At 42.4% G+C, this 17,119-nt stretch overlaps 1 protein-coding gene across 1 annotated transcript in view; it reads right to left on the reverse strand.

Moving 5' to 3' along the window:
- wls (Wnt ligand secretion mediator) overlaps positions 1 to 17,119 on the reverse strand; it is a 79,257-nt gene that overhangs the window by 15,411 nt on the left and 46,727 nt on the right. The window contains exons 7-10 of the mRNA XM_063064191.1: positions 16,694 to 16,791; positions 15,828 to 15,891; positions 10,012 to 10,155; positions 6,852 to 6,935 (exon numbers count right to left, since the gene is read on the reverse strand). Of these exons, the coding sequence (XP_062920261.1) occupies positions 6,852 to 6,935; positions 10,012 to 10,155; positions 15,828 to 15,891; positions 16,694 to 16,791 (390 nt within the window). The remainder of the gene's footprint in view (positions 1 to 6,851; positions 6,936 to 10,011; positions 10,156 to 15,827; positions 15,892 to 16,693; positions 16,792 to 17,119) is intronic.

Here is a 17,119-nt window from a genome sequence, read left to right on the forward strand (position 1 = left end):
GATCAATAAAGTATGACTATGACTATGACTATGAGAGGTTGGTCATGGCCAGAATCAACTCCTGCCTTAGCAAGGAACTATATCAGCTGCAGTTTGCTGACTGCCACAACAGATCTACAGCTGATGCAATCTCAGTGGCTCTCCACTCGGCCTTGGATCACCTGAACAACAGCAATATCTACATCAGGCTGCTGTTTATTGATTACATCTCAGCATTCAACACAGTCATTCCCTCAGTTGTATTAAAACAAGCTCCAAAGCCTGGGCCTCTGTACCTTCCTCTGCAACTGGATCTTTGACTTCCTCGTTGGGAGACCATAGTCTGTGCGGATTAAAAAATAACATCTCCTCCTCGCTGCCAATCAACACAGAGGCACCTCAAAGATACGTGCTTAGCCCACTGCTCTACTCTCTCTCTACACCCACAACTAGGCACAGCTCAATGCCATCTATAAATTTACCACTGACACAACTCTTGTTGGCAGAATTTCAGATGGTGACGGGGAGGGGTACAGGAGCAAGGTAGATCAGCTGGTTGACTGTTGTCACAGCTACAAATTTGCATTCATTGTCAGTAAGACCAAGGAATTGATCGTTGACTTCAGGAAGGGGAAGTTGAGAGAACACTCATCAGTCCTAATCGAGGGATCAGCAGTGGGAAGGGCGAGCTGTTTCAAGTCCCTCAGTGTCAACATCTCTGAAGATCTATCCTGGGCCCAACATATTGATGTAATTACAAAGAAGGCACAATAACAGCTATATTTCATTAGGAATCTGAGGAGAGCTGGTATGCCAAAGACTCTTGCAAATCTCTACGGACGTACCTTGGAGAGCATTGTAACGGATTGCATCACTGTCTGGTATGGGGGTGGGGGGGGGTCACTGCACAGGACTGGAAAAACAGAAACATAGAACATAGGTGCAGGAGTAGGCCATTCGGCCCTTCGAGCCTGCACCGCCATTTATTATGATCATGGCTGATCATCCAACTCAGAACCCCGCCCCAGCCTTCCCTCCATACCTCCTGACCCCTGTAGCCACAAGGGCCATATCTAACTCCCTCTTAAACATAGCCAATGAACTGGCCTCAACAGTTTGCTGTGGCAGAGAATTCCACAGATTCACCACTCTCTGTGTGAAGAAGTTTTTCCTAATCTCGGTCCTAAAAGGCTTCCCCTCTATCCTCAAACTGTGACCCCTCGTTCTGGACTTCCCCAACATCGGGAACAATCTTCCTGCATCTAGCCTGTCCAATCCCTTTAGGATCTTATACGTTTCAATCAGATCCCCCCTCAATCTTCTAAATTCCAACGAGTACAAGCCCAGTTCATCCAGTCTTTCTTCATATGAAAGTCCTGCCATCCCAGGAATCAATCTGGTGAACCTTCTTTGTACTCCCTCTATGGCAAAGATGTCTTTCCTCAGATTAGGGGACCAAAACTGCACACAATACTCCAGGTGTGGTCTCACCAAGGCCTTGTACAACTGCAGTAGTACCTCCCTGCTCCTGTACTTGAATCCTCTCGCTATAAATGCCAGCATACCATTCGCCTTTTTCACCGCCTGCTGTACCTGCATGCCCACTTTCAATGACTGGTGTATAATGACACCCAGGTCTCGTTGCACCTCCCCTTTTCCTAATCGGCCACCATTCAGATAATATCTGTTTTCCTATTTTTGCCGCCAAAGTGGATAACTTCACATTTATACACATTAAATTGCATCTGCCATGAGTTTGCCCACTCACCCAACCTATCCAAGTCACCCTGCATCCTCTTAGCATCCTCCTCACTGCTAACACTGCCGCCAAGCTTCGTGTCATCCGCAAACTTGGAGATCCTGCATTTAATTCCCTCATCCAAGTCATTAATATATATTGTAAACAACTGGGGTCCCAGCACTGAGCCTTGCGGTACCCCACTAGTCACCACCTGCCATTCTGAAAAGGTCCCGTTTATTCCCACTCTTTGCTTCCTGTCTGCTAACCAATTCTCCACCCACACCAATACCTTACCCCCAATACCGTGTGCTTTAAGTTTGCACACTAATCTCCTATGTGGGACCTTGTCAAAAGCCTTTTGAAAATCCAAATATACCACATCCACTGGTTCTCCCCTATCCACTCTACTAGTTACATCCTCAAAAAATTCTATGAGATTCGTCAGACATGATTTTCCTTTCACAAATCCATGCTGACTTTGTCCGATCATTTCTCCGCTTTCCAAATGTGCTGTTATCACATCCTTGATAACTGACTCTAGCAGTTTCCCCACCACCGACGTTAGGCTAACCGGTCTATAATTCCCCGGTTTCTCTCTCCCTCCTTTTTTAAAAATTGGGGTTACATTAGCCACCCTCCAATCCTCAGGAACTAGTCCAGAATCTAACGAGTTTTGAAAAATTATCACTAATACATCCACTATTTCTTGGGCTACTTCCTTAAGCACTCTGGGATGCAGACCATCTGGCCCTGGGGATTTATCTGCCTTCAATCCCTTCAATTTACCTAACACCACTTCCCTACTAACATGTATTTCACTCAGTTCCTCCATCTCACTGGACCCTCTGTCCCTTACTATTTCTGGAAGATTATTTATGTCCTCCTTAGTGAAGACAGAACCAAAGTAATTATTCAATTGGTCTGCCATGTCCTTGCTCCCCATAATCAATTCACCTGTTTCTGTCTGCAGGGGACCTACATTTGTCTTTACCAGTCTTTTCCTTTTTACATATCTATAAAAGCTTTTACAGTCTGTTTTTATGTTCTCTGCCAGTTTTCTCTCATAATCTTTTTTCCCCTTCCTAATTAAGCCCTTTGTCCTCCTCTGCTGAACTCTGAATTTCTCCCAGTCCTCAGGTGAGCCACTTTCTCTGGCTAATTTGTATGCTACTTCTTTGGAATTGATACTATCCCTAATTTCTCTTGTCATCCACGGGTGCACTACCTTCCTTGATTTATTCTTTTGCCAAACTGGGATGAACAATTGTTGTAGTTCATCCATGCAACCTATTAATGCTTGCCATTGCATATCCACCGTCAATCCTTTAAGTGTCATTTGCCAGTCTATCTTAGCTAATTCACGTCTCGTACCTTCAAAGTTCCCCTTCTTTAAGTTCAGAACCTTTGTTTCTGAATTAACTATGTCACTCTCCATATTAATGAAGAATTCCACCATATTATGGTCACTCTTACCCAGGGGGCCTCTCACGACAAGATCGCTAATTAACCCTTCCTCATTGCTCAAAACCCAGTCCAGAAAGCTGCGGAAGGTTGTAAACTTAGCCAGTTCGACCACTGGCCCTAGCCTCCCCAGCATCGAGGACACCTACAAAAGGCAATGACTCAAAAGGGCATCATCCATCATAAAAGACCCATCACCCAGGACATGCCCTCTTCTCATTGCTACCATCAAGGTGGAGGTACAGGAGCCTGAAGACATAACTCAACATTTCAGGAACAGTTGCTTTCCTTGCACCATCAGATTTCTAAATGAACAATGAACCCATGAACATTACCTCAGTATTTTCTCTCTTTCTGCACTACTTACTTACATTTACATATCTACTTATTATACTACTACCTTTATTAAACAAGGTTCTATTTAATCTTTCCCTATTACTCATGTCCTCCAATCTCGGCATCATCCTAGTAAATTTTCTCCGTATGCTTTCAATCTTATTGACATCTTTCCAGTAGGTAGGTGAGCAAAGTTGCACACAGCACTCCAAAGTAGACCTCACCATCGTCTTATACAACATCCCAATTCCTGTACTCAGTACTTTGATTTATAAAGGCCAATGTGCCAAAAGCTTTCTTTGCCATCCATCTACCTGTGACACCACTTTCAGGGAATTAAGGCTCTGTTCTACCACACTCCTCATTGTCTTACTGCTCACCCTGCAAGTCCTACCCTGGTTTCTCCTCCCAAAGTGCAGCAACTTGTAATTGTCTGCATTAAATTCCATCCGCCATTCTTGAACCCATTTTTCCAGCTGGACTAGATCCCGCTGTAAGCTTTGACAACCTTCCTTGCTGTCCACTATGTCCCCAGTCTTGGTGCCTTTGCTGATCCAGTTCACTACATTATCAACCAGATCATTGATATAGATGATGAACAACAATAGACCTGGCACCGATCCCTGCGGCACCCTGCTAGTTATAGGCCCCCAGTCAGAGAGGGAACCATCTACTACCACTCTCTAACTCCTCCTGCAAAGCCAATGTCTAATCCAATTTACTACCTCATCTTGAATGACAAGTGACTGAACTTCTTGACCAACTCCCATGTGGGACTTTATCAAAGGCCTTGCTAAAGTCCATGTTGACACCATCCACTGCCTTGCCTTCAGTAATTTTCCTGGCAACTATTTTCCTCAAAAAAAAACTCTTAAGATTGGTTAGACACCACTTAGCACACACAAAGCCATGTTAACTATCCCTGATCAATCCCTGCCTATCCAAATATTTATACATCTGGTCTCTTAGAACACTTTCCAATAACTTACCCACTACTGATGTCAAGCTCACTGGCCTATGATATCCCGGCTTATTTTTAGAGCCTTTCTTAAACAATAGAACAACATCAGCTATCTTCCGACCCTCTGCAGCTCACTCATGGCTGAAGACATTTTAAGCATCTCAGCTAGGTCCCCTGCAACTTCTGGACTAGTGTCTCATTGGGTCTGAGAGAACACTTTGTCAAGCCCTGGGGATTTATCTGCCCTAATTTGCCTCAATACAGCAAGGACCCCCTCCTCTGTAATCCGTATAGGGTCATGACTTCACTGTTGCTTTGCCTTACTTCTCCAGACTGTGTCCATCTTCTGAGTAAATACAGATGCAAAAAAAAAAATCCATTTAATATCTCCCCCTTCCCTTCTCGCATCCAACTCCAGTTTCACAATTGCCATTGACAAGTGGCAAGGTTTAAGGTTCTGTGAACAGGAATGGCTCAGTATCCCTGTCCCATACACAAAACCCAAAGGATTTAAAGTACTTTTATCATCAAAGAATGTGAAAATTATAAAACCTCGAGATTGGTCTACTTACAGGCAGCCACAAAGCAAGAAACTGGAAAGACCTGAATATAAAAAGGAAAGGCCAACACCCAAAGCGCAGAGAAAGAGAAATAACACAAATCATTCAAACAATAGAAGTAACAGCACTCTTAACCAAACAGTCCATAGACCCGGATTCTCGGAGCAGCCTGGTGCAGGCTCGAAGCCTTGGGCTCAGCTCATCATTCTAGGGGGGCAAATTGCTGTGTAGCTCGCAGACATGCAGCCGGAGCAGTTTCACAACCTCAGTGCCATGGAGAGAGGAGTGAACATTGTGGCAGAGTGAGCAAAATCCGGCCGATCCCCACCTCCGATCCCAACACCCTGCCTTTCCAGTCTAACTGGGCCGGCATTTAAATTGCCCAAGCACCAGATGGTGCCTCCCATTAGCACCTGGGCTTTGCCGCAGTGCAGGCAAAATGTTTCCTCAAGGCAGCAGGTCACTTTCGGCCTCTGTTCCGAAGGAATCAGTCACATCACGGTAATTCGAGAACACAAAGATCTCAGAAATGTTTGGGGTAGGAGGAAATGCTAAAGGTAAAGCTTTTATCATGGGGTCAGGATGTGCACATCCACTCCCTCAAGAAATTTTGTTTTATAAAAGACTTAAAGCAGACCTATCTCGGCCACTTTAAGCCTTTTATCCCCCTTCAGGTAGCTTTTGCCTCCTGGAGAGACCAATCATGCTTTGAAAGGAAACTGCAGACTGAGTAACCAAACTGGACTCTGTCCACCTGAGGTGGGAGATTCAATATGCCTGCTGGTCAGAATGGGCAAAGAGTGGATTGTGATGAGAATACACATAAAATTAAGATGTTTACTGGCCTGGGCTAGCATCAGTGGCATCAGCAGTTGGTCTGCCACCTGCCCTCAGGGGAAGGAGAGATAAGGAACAATGGAGCAGCGTCTGGAGATGTGTAATGAAGGGACGTGGGAGAGAGAGAGCTGTCTGGAGCGGCTCCCCCTTTGAACCCTGAACTGTTTGAAGTGGTGGACAGGCGATACCCCAGCAGGGGGATAAAAAGGTACAGGTTCGCTAAGACAGACACACACGCCACCCGAGGTAACGAGACCCTGGAAGCGGTGCGCCTCTCACGAGTGGGTGAGAAGTACCAGACAACGACCAGGGTGGAAAGGTACGATCAGCGGGAACCCGGTGTGTGTCCGCCCTTGCCTGGGTGCCGGGTTCACTGCAGAGAATCGACCACATCTGGAGGAGGGGTCACAGTCGGTGACCTCAGGTGACATCACCAAGGACCCGCCCGAAAGCTGCTTGTGAGCCATCTCGCCGGTCTGTGAGTGAAGCAGTGTTCTGAATGATCAGTTGTTCCTGTTCTATCTCTCTCTTCCCCCACGTTGTCCATCGCCATGGCAACGATTACTGCGAACTGAACTGGACTGAACTTTGAGTCATTTTGAAATTTGGTCATTTACCCCTAGACAACGATAGAGCTTGATTGATGCTGTTATGTTAATTCTGTGCACATGTGTGTTTATCATCGCTGAACTGTTGCATTTATTATCCTTTCGATTACTGTGTTGCTTGTTTCTTTAATAAAACTTTCTTAGTTCTAGTACTCCAGACTCCAACTGAGTGATCCATTTCTGCTGGTTTGGCAACCCAGTTACGGGGTACGTAACAGGATTAACTCCTATACTTTTTTAAAATTAGTGCCCTTTCCCATTTGTGCTTTTTGGTCCAAATAGGAGCAGTTATCAGCGTGCATGGTCTCAATTAATACTAAAAGCATAATGCAAATCCTGACTACACCTGGTAATTTAATTCACTTTACCTGACTTATAATGAAGAATACAATGGTCATGGCTGCACAGGTCAGCGTGACGAGCATCAGGAACTTGAACCGAAATATTAACCCCTGAAATAAAAAGAGAAAGTAATTATCATAAACTGCTAATAGCCCAAGAGTCATTGTGCACGGGTACAGACCATGTCACCCACCTAACTCTAATCTCCTTTGTTCGACCCACATCCTTAGAGGCGCCTCCCTCCAAGTGTTTCATAAATGATACTACTGCACCATCTCAACCACTTTCTCTGGCAGTTCCATCCATATACTCACCACCTTTTGCGTGAAAATGCTGCCTCCCAGGTCGCTTTTAAATCTTTCTGCTCCCATTGCAAATCTATGCTCCCCAGTTTTCGGCTTCTCTCTCCCCTGGGGAACAACCACCTTATCTATACCCCTCAGAATTTGAAACAGTTCCATAAGGTTCATCTACATTCCAAGGAATAACTTAGCCTGGTGAACCTCTTCCAATAACTCTGTCACTTTATTCCTGGCACTCTCATCACAAGTCTCTTTCTTTTTTGCACTCTTTCCAGTTTAGCCATGTCTCTCCTATAACAGGGTGACCAAAACTCCAAGTGTGGCCTCACACCAATTCTTATAAAATTTCAACAGAATGTGCCAATTCCTATAATCAAAGCTCTGACTGATGAATGCTAGTGTGAGAAACATGTTTTTCTACCACTCTTGTCTACTTGTAATGCTGATAGTATGGAAACACACAGTCCTTCAATAAAACCAACACCTTGCCTCTGTCGGTCCTTGTTTCTCACATACCCATTCCTGTTGCTTCCAACTTAAAATTAATCCTTTCACCCATGTTTCTGCTCCTCCCACACTGAAAGAGTCCTCATTTGTGACTTTCAATAGCTTCTCTATCTAATAACAAGGTGACCTCTCTGCATATCAAGAACATGCTTCTCTAATTCCTAGCTCAAAAGCACAAATGGAGATGATCTGTTGGTTGAGGCAAGTTTCAATGCTAGTATCCATGACTCCATTTCAGTCTCCTTGCCTGGACAGAAGTTGAAGACAGCCGAAAAACAACAAAATTTCCGTAACTTTTGTAATTCCTGCTAAATTATTGGCAGACAAGTATTAGTAACTGAAATTAATGCTCTCATCTACTTCACTGGGAAGAGGAAAGCATGCCAAGGGATCTCAGAGATAATGAAAAAATGGCAGTTTTCAAGAAAATCAAGTACTTAGGTCCATAAGATATAGGAGCAGAATTAGGCCATTTGGCCCATTGAGTCAGCCATTTTATCATGGCTGATCCAATTTTCCTCCTAGCCCCAATCTCCTGCCTTCTCCCCCTACCCCTTCATGCCCTGATCAGTCAAGGATTTATCAACCTCTGCCTTATATAGACATAAGGACTTGGCCTCCACAACTGCCTGTAGCAATGAATTCCACAGATTCAACACACTGGCTAAAGAAATTCCTCATCTCCATTCTAAAAAGATGCCTGAGGCTGTGTCCTCTGGTTTTAAGACTCTCCCATCATAGGAAGCATCTTCTCCACAACCACTCTATCAAGGTCTTTCACCAGTTGCTAGGTTTCAAAGAGGTCACCCCTCATTCTTCTGAATTCTAGTGAATATAGGCCCAGAACCATCAAAGGCTCCTCACAGGACAATCCTGGAATCATTTTCATGAACCTCCTTTGAACCCTCTCCAGTTTCAGCACATCCTTTCTAAGATAAGGGGCCCAAAACTGCTCATAATACTCCAAGAGAGGCTTCACCAGTGCTTTATAAAGTCCCAACATTACATCTAACACACCTATATTCTGTTCACTTGTGTAACAATAATTGTCTTCTTTACTGGTCATAACATTAAACAATGTTGTTTGTTTATGGACCTCTGTTTCTTCATCTCCATCCCCTCTAAAATTGGAAGATACATCATTTTTTCATTGAAATATTTCCATAACCTATTGACTCACTTACAAGGACTCCTCATGTTATGTTCTCAATATTTATCTCTTATTTTCTTTTCTATTTGCGCAGTTTGTTGACTTTTGCACACTGGCTGAACACCAGTCTTTCATCGATACTGGTTATTATTCTATGGATTTATTAAGTATGCCCACAAGAAAATTAATCTCAGGGTTGGATATGGGGACATGCATGTACTTTGATAATGAATTTACTCTGAACATCTGACTAATCCTTGATCAATATTTGCTTCTCTGACCCGACACTCATTTTCTGACAAAATTTTGCAATATGTTTTAAGCACTTTTATTCATTAAATACAGTATCATACACTGTATCTGCTGTTATATGCATACAAATCATACAAGTTACTGCTCTGCCTTGCGCTATATTAGGTGCCATTCGATTAAAAAAAATGCCATCTTAAACTGTGAGGTGAAATAAAGATGATCCCTGGAAGAGGCACACCCATTTATAAAGTGGATGCATGGATGAACTATAAATAATTGAATACATTTCAGAACAAAGAATGCATTCAGTGGAACAGATAGCCTTCTGTGCCTCAATGCAAATGTTACAGGTAAGACAAATGATTAAAAAATATACCATATTAGATATGGAATTTTTGCATGAAGCACAAGTAAAAGAATAGATTTTATGGTAAAATAGATATGATTGCTTCACCTGCTGAGTTCCTCTAGCATTTTGTGTGTGCAGCTTTAGATAGGATTATGCTTACAGTAGAAGGGAGGAGTCATTGCATTGCGTTATATAAAAAAGATGACATTGCCTCAGTGGGCTGAAGGGATATTCCATAATTGTCATATACCAGGCACTTTCTGTTTATGAGGAGTGAATAGAAAATTAATGGACTTGTCTTGGTACAAGGAGGATCTGTAGTTCTAAGAATGAGGGGGATTGATAGGAAGTTATGTGAGAACAAAAAATAAATTGAGATCAAAGAGATTGAGAATTAATAACACAAAACTTACAAAATGAAATGCCTGATTAGGTATTGATGGAGGCTGAATTTATACCAGCTTTTAAAAGGAAAGTCATAAATATTTGAAAGTAAAACCTGAAAAAGGGATGGGGAAAGGACTAAATGGATAGCTTTCAGACAGTTCATGCAAACGTAATATAACCTTGTTTTTCCTGTACTGTAACAAATGCACGCTGCATTTGGCACACTGTTATTTTTGTACCTCGTAGTGCAGTCTCCTTGCTTTGGACATGGCTGGGAGTGAACATCTTTTGCCGCTTATATTTCGGAAGACCTGGAATACCATGAAGCAGAGAAAAAAGAAATACAGACATGCGCAGATGCCTGCAACTATGATAAAGGCCATCTAACATGCGGCTGTCAAGGTAAACACTAATTATGTGGTTTAAATTACCCTTGATGAGATGATTTCCACCCCAACTCCTCAAAACAGAAAGCCAGCAATACAGATAGCAAACAGAATCCTAGTACCTCATGTCAGACTTGGACCCTCACACCCTGCCCACTTTACGTTGTGATAAATTGTACTGGGAGATAATCTTATGTGCACCGGTGACAGCATCAGGATTCGTAGCCAGGGCTGAACCCATCCTTACCAAAACACTACCCTTTTCCAATCAGTAAACTGGAACCATCACGTTAAACCTTGCCATTGAATGCAGTTATGGATGCTTCTATTCTCATATGCAGAACTCCTGCTAAAAATCAACTAATTCAGTAGTTTTTATTGTGTTAAACTTTGGACAGAAGCATTAAGAACTTACTGCTAGTGGTTTTTGTTCATATGCAAGAATAAATAAAATAATATTCAATAAAGCAGCATCAATTAATAAATTATGTTAAAAAAAGAAAAAATATACACATTTTGGAAATCTGAGGTAATTACTGTGGGCATTCCAAATATACAACTGCTAGTTCTGAGGAAGGGTCACTAACGTGAAATATTAACTGTTTTCTCTTTCCATATATACGACTTGACTGGCTGAGTTTTTCCCCCAACAATTTCTGTTTTTGTTACACCTTCATATGCCATGAAAAGATAAATGGGAACTTGGTCGATGTTCTAAGCTTGGAAAATTAGTTTAATATCTCTCTGCTTCTGGTAAGAAAACAGTATATTTCCAGCAACACACACACACAAAATGCTGGGGAAACTCAACAAGTCAGGCAGCATCTATGGATGGAAATGAAGAGTCAACCTTTTATCGGGACTGCATTCTGAATACTCAACTGTAATGAATGGTCTTAACCTGAAAATGTCAACTGTTCACTTCCATCATGGATGTTGCCTGAATTACTGATATCCCTCAGCACTTTGTGTGTTTTGCTCAAGATTTCCAGCATTAGCAGAATATCTTGAGTCGCCATTCCTAGAAAATTCTTTGTGTCTGTCTGCTTTGGACACTGTCTGTAAAAGTTAAGTCTGTATCAGTCTGAATAAGGGATAAGCACACTTCTTTCCTAGCAAATACCAGCCCCAACCCAAAACACCACCTTTATTCAAATTAAATGACAGAACATGAGACTGAACTTCCTGTGCTAGTCAGTTCTTCAGTATGTATTTGCATTTAGCCACAAGTTAATGACAGGAAAAGCAAGCCAATGATGCATAGTGGAATTGAAAAAAAACACACTGCCGGATAGGAAATTCTGCAACACAGAGCTTTAAAATATAATAACTTGTATTCAAAAACACATTTCTCCCATTGAGTCTGACCTCTTGCCAAGTTCCATGCATACTAAATACTCCAGAACTTATATAGTCAGATTTAAAATACATTATTCCTTCAAAACATGGACTTTGTAGGCCAAGCCAGCACTTCATTGCCCATTCCTAATTGTGCTGGGGAAGGCGGTAACGAGCTGCCTACTTCAATCACTGAAGTCCTTGTGGTGGGAGTATACCAACAATGCTGTTAGGGAGACAGTTCCAGATTTTGAGCCAGCAGTGATGACACATTTCCAAGTCGGCATGGTGAGATGGTTTAACTCTTGTGGAGAAGGTATGCAAGGACACCTTTCCAGAAGCTGGTAACTGAAAAACAATCAAGAACCAAAGCTAGATGATTATTCTCTCTGACTGAGGCAGTGTTACTGACAGTTGCACCACCTTACACCAGCAATGGACAGATGCAGATACCGAAATCAAAAAAGTATTTGAAGCGCACAGTTCAGCTACGTATTGTGTTGATGAACTAAGTAATCAAGGGAGCCAAAATTCAAGGCATTTTTTAGATGCAGTCAGTCACCTTGAGTTTACTGTATAGTAGATACTCTCTTTGCTCCTGCAATTATTTTAGCCATTGTGCGGTCTTAAGATATTTAAGAAGCCCATTGTTTCTATTCCCACGGTGGATCTGTGAGTAAAAGACACACGAGGAGGAGAGCACTGGGAGAAAGAAGGGAGCAGCCAGCATATGGGCTTCAGTTTAAGCCAGCAGGCTTACAACTCAGAAATATTCCGTAGAAACGAGCTCTAGTAAAATTGAATAGTAATTGAAACTTCAGGATGCTATAACAAATAAAGAAAATTCCATCTGCACTTAATTCGGATACAGGCTAGATAACACAGAGAAATCAATATGGAAATGAAGGCACTGGCGTCTTTGCCAAGGTTTAAAACAAACTGCTGTGCAACGCCCAAGTGAAATATTTGCTACATATTCAGAATTAGATTACAGCAGTTCAGACATGCTCAACCCCCTTAGGGTAGACTACAGACGAGATATTTTTTTCTTTGTTCAATTCTTTAGCCCTCTACACCACTCCCAGTGTTTCCCCTATCTGTGATGGTGCCAACTGCTTCCGAAGTTTAACTTCACGACTGCCTCTTTGATAACATGTCAAAAGGTCATTCCTCATATGAGAGTGTTGTCAGGAAATCTGTGCAGTATTACTTCTAGCCCAATATAGGCCTGACACTGATATTATAGACATATCCCAGCAGAAGTCATGGCAGAGCACTTGAACTCCAACTATCTATTTCAGGTAATTCATTTTGCTCTGGATTCCAGTATCTTTTGTGTCTCCAGGTCCTCGCTGCCCGAGGCCCATTAACATTTTGGTTTATTTCATAGGAACTGCTCAGAAGACCACAGTCAGTCTGTGTTTATGCTGCACTTTGGTCCTGGAGTCTTCATCTAAATCTATCAACATATACCCTCGTTCCTTTTCTCATTTCCTTGTTTGACCTTCTCTTAAATACATCGAAACTAGTTGCTTCAGCCAGTCCCTGTCGTAGCAAGTTCCACATTTTCATGACTCTTTTAGGTAAGGAAAGTTTCTTTCAAGCTTCCAACCAGTAGCCTATACCTTGCAGCAAGACATACCCAACATTCAGGCATAGGCTCATCCAGCAAGTAACATTCATGAACTCATTTCGAGAGGCTTCTCCATGACAAAAAAAGCTGACGTCCTAAATCAATGTGGATTCTAGCCGTCTATGGGTCACCGTGCAACAGGCAGGGAGCAGAATCAAGCCTTTTTGGCCCTTGACTTAAATTGACAGGGACTAAGGAGAATCCACCATTCTGACTGTCCTCAGACACTTGCAGCTGCACGTCACCTCCAACTTGTCTCCTGCTGGCCTGGAGCTCATCTATGGGGTGAATGAGGGGAGAGGGGAGGGCGGTCAAAGCACAAGAGAGACGAGGCGTTGATCATCCCTTTGCTGCCTCAGATGCAACTTTTCAGGTGGTTTCTTCTGAATGCCCCAACGGTAATGTATTCAAAACCACAGGCAGCAGATCCAAGGACAACATTCAGGCATAGGTTAATGTAGCCTGTAATAACTTATGCCTTAATCGGGCCAGGCAACAAAAATGGCTTAAACTGAAGAGTTCAAACTGCCAGCCTTGATATTCAATGTAATTATTATCACTGAGCACCTGCACCCATACCCCTCATCCGTAGATGGGTGGAAGGCGGTGGGGTTTGAAATTGGCCAAAACTCAGCTGAAACAGCCATAAAAATACAGTGGCTTGAAGAGTAGTTCAGAAGCTTCTTGTGGTGAGTAACTGAGCTTCCAATGCTCTCCCTTTCCACCATCTACAGGTGCCTGTCCTAATCAGGCTTATATTCACTGATATATGGTGTGAAATTTGTTGTTTTAGCAGTAGTGCAGTGCAAGACATAAAAAAAGAACTACTAAAAGTTACAATAAAAATAAACTACCTAAATAGTGCAAAAGTGGAATGGCAAGGAAGTGCTCAAGGACCGTTCAGAAATCTGATAGCAGGGCAGAGTGCTTGCCATTTACACCACATTGGCACTAGCTGCCACACGAGAACTCACAGAACAAGAGTTCCTGATGCTGAGAGAGGGGCTTTACTGACAATGTCCTGTTTGTTTATGACCCTACTCGGCAATCAATGCGCTATTTCCTTTGCAGTTGCATTCCTCCCTCCAGCTGGTGCAACCTGTCTGCCATCCTCACACTGCTTCACTCCACCTCAAACTCTTGTTTCACCACTCCCCCCCTCCTCGCACCTTGCCTGTTCATACTGGCCGTCTCCCCTCTCCACTCCCAGTCCTGGTGCAGGGTTTTGATGCAAAACGTTAACAATATTCTTTTCCTCGAACAGATGCCGCTCAACTCACTGAGTTCCTCCAGCAGGTCATTTGCTGCTCCGGATGCCAGCACCTGCAGTCACTTGCCTTCGCAGCTTCTGCTGTAGTAGTAGCTCCCAAATCTGCTTTCTCTTATCATTGACAAGAGCCACTCAGAAACTCCACCACCTTTCCCCAAGCTGCACACTATCTTGACTATTCCCGAGTCTAAATTCCAGATCTGCCCAGATAACAGCGCTTTAGGGGTAGGCTTGCAGTGGTTTAAAGAGACTGTTTACTACCACCTTCCCAAAGCAACTTTGGAAAGGCAATAAATTTTGGTGCTGTTGCTGAATACTACACCCACCCCCCCCCAAATCACCAAATAAAACAAAAACTATGATTTAATGAAGATTTATTCCCACGAAGATTCCAAAGAGATGGAAAAGTAATTAAGTTTCAAATGATCACCCCTGTCAATAAAGTGTATGGGAGGCACTGAAGAAATATAAATTGGCCTGTCTCATCCTGCTCAGTATCCAGAGACCTGAGCAAGTATAACTGGACTCAATGTGATACACCCATCAGTCACAAAGTAAAGGCTATTTGGGGCTAATTGATGAATAACACAACTGTAAATCACTAGCGAGTCAGAAACTTCTGTAGGAGACAGTGTGAAATCAGAAGGGAAAAGCTTGAATTTTCTACCAATCAAGTGTACTGGTTAAAGCTCTGCGAATGAACTAATTGCTTTGGGGCTGAGCTGAAATTGACTCCTTACAGTGAACCATTGCCACAAAATATTGCTCATGTTCAAAGGAACAGCAATTAACCACAGCAGCTTATCTCTACTGCACATAAGAGAGACAGACACCCTTTTAAAGCTTAGCTTTCCAAGTATTTCAATAACAAATGCTAACATCTTAAATTCCATCTCAGCAGTTTTGGAAGCAAGGGAATGTATTCCATGCATTTAATAAAATATTTGAAACTGTTACTCTTCAATTAGTTCCTTTCACCAGCAAAACATAAGCATCAGTAACATAAACACCACCACTGAAGGGAAAAACAATCACGATTACTACCTCGGATTCAATGATGAGAAGCTAAGAATCCCATCACTGGTCAGTATAGGTCATTCTGTCAACTACAGCATCAAGATGATCAATGATTGATAACCATTTCTCTGTGCCACCACCCCCGCCCCCAACCACACCACCCCATGCTCTAAATCATGGTCACAAAGACCAAATTCAATACTAATATCGTCATCCAAAGTTAAATCCTTTATATTAAAAAAAAGACCTGACCAACGAAATCAAATGTGGTACGTTTCCGGGCAATGCATACCTACACTGGCTGACATAACAATTTAGCCTCATTTTGCAATTAACCACAATTATTTTAATCATTTCCTGGCATTCAGAGATAAATTTGTTTAATATAAAAAAGTTTCAATAAAAGGATACAGCCAGTTCTGTGCCGACATCAGTGGCCCAAATACTGTAGAAAGGGTTTGTCAGCTGCACGCCCCTGGAAAAAATTATAAAAAATAAGGCAAGTTTTATCAGAAATTTGGTGTTCAAAACATGCCACCGTTACTATATTTAATCAAGAGGAAGAGCATCCTTTCAGCATTCTTTGCAATACGTATTTTTAGTATGTTCCTTGGGTATTTTAGTTCTACCATTTTCTAGTTGAGGGGATTGAAAATTGATCCCAACACTGTACCAAGACTGTACTTCAGTAAGTCACTGAATCTGCTTTCACACAACAGGTTACCCTAGTGGCTTTTCGTAACGTAGACTGGGTTAGTGTTTTCAATTGCACGGATTCCCATCAAGTCCTGACGAAGGGTCTCGACCTGAAACGTCGACTGCACCTCTTCCTAGAGATGCTGCCTGGCCTGCTGCGTTCACCAGCAACTTTTATGTGTGTTGCTTGAATTTCCAGCATCTGCAGAATTCCTGTTGTTCCCATCAAGTACTTGTTTTTCCTTCTGCTACTAAACACTGTGCTTATAGCATAAGCAACCTAAAGAGCCAATACACGTACTGGGAAAGACTGACGCGGAGTTAATAACTAACCTTTTAAAATATTTTACTTGAGTTATCTTACAAATGTGTACACTTGCTCTACATGTACTAGACAGCTTACAATACAGAAACGCACAAATGCACCCTAACCTTAATGCCAAAATGGAAGAATGCTCAACTCAAAATAATCCTTTAACATAGATGGTGATGAAAATTTTCTTTCAGAGCTGGTTAGCAGTATCGGTTTAAGCGCCAGAGTTAAACTGAAGCTTTCTGTGAATCTATTAACAAGTCTTTACCTCTCGCATAGATCAAAAATGAAGAGACAGAAGGAACCAAAACCAATCGGCACAATCTGCTTCAGGTAGACAGACAGTCGATTCCTTTCATTCTGGTCCTAGGAGGTAAAAACAGATGCACAAGATTTTTAACAGAAGTTAATGTAAGTGATGTAGAGAAAAGCGGTTATTCAGAAGAAAGATTTGGTGAGCCAAGGTTATTTTTCTTTGAAACAGAGAAGCCTGATGAAAGACTTAAGAGGTGAATAAAATCATGAGCAATATACACGAAAAGCTGGAGGAATGCAGGTCAGGCAACATCTATAGAAATGAATGAACAGCAGGTGCTTCAGGCTGAGACCCTTCTTCGGGACTGGAATAGCCAAGATAACACAAGGAGAGAGCAGATTTAAAGTAAATGGCAGATGAATGATTGGGGATAGGGAG

Source organism: Mobula hypostoma, chromosome 12 (genome assembly GCF_963921235.1).
Source record: "Mobula hypostoma chromosome 12, sMobHyp1.1, whole genome shotgun sequence".
NCBI lineage: Eukaryota > Metazoa > Chordata > Chondrichthyes > Myliobatiformes > Myliobatidae > Mobula > Mobula hypostoma.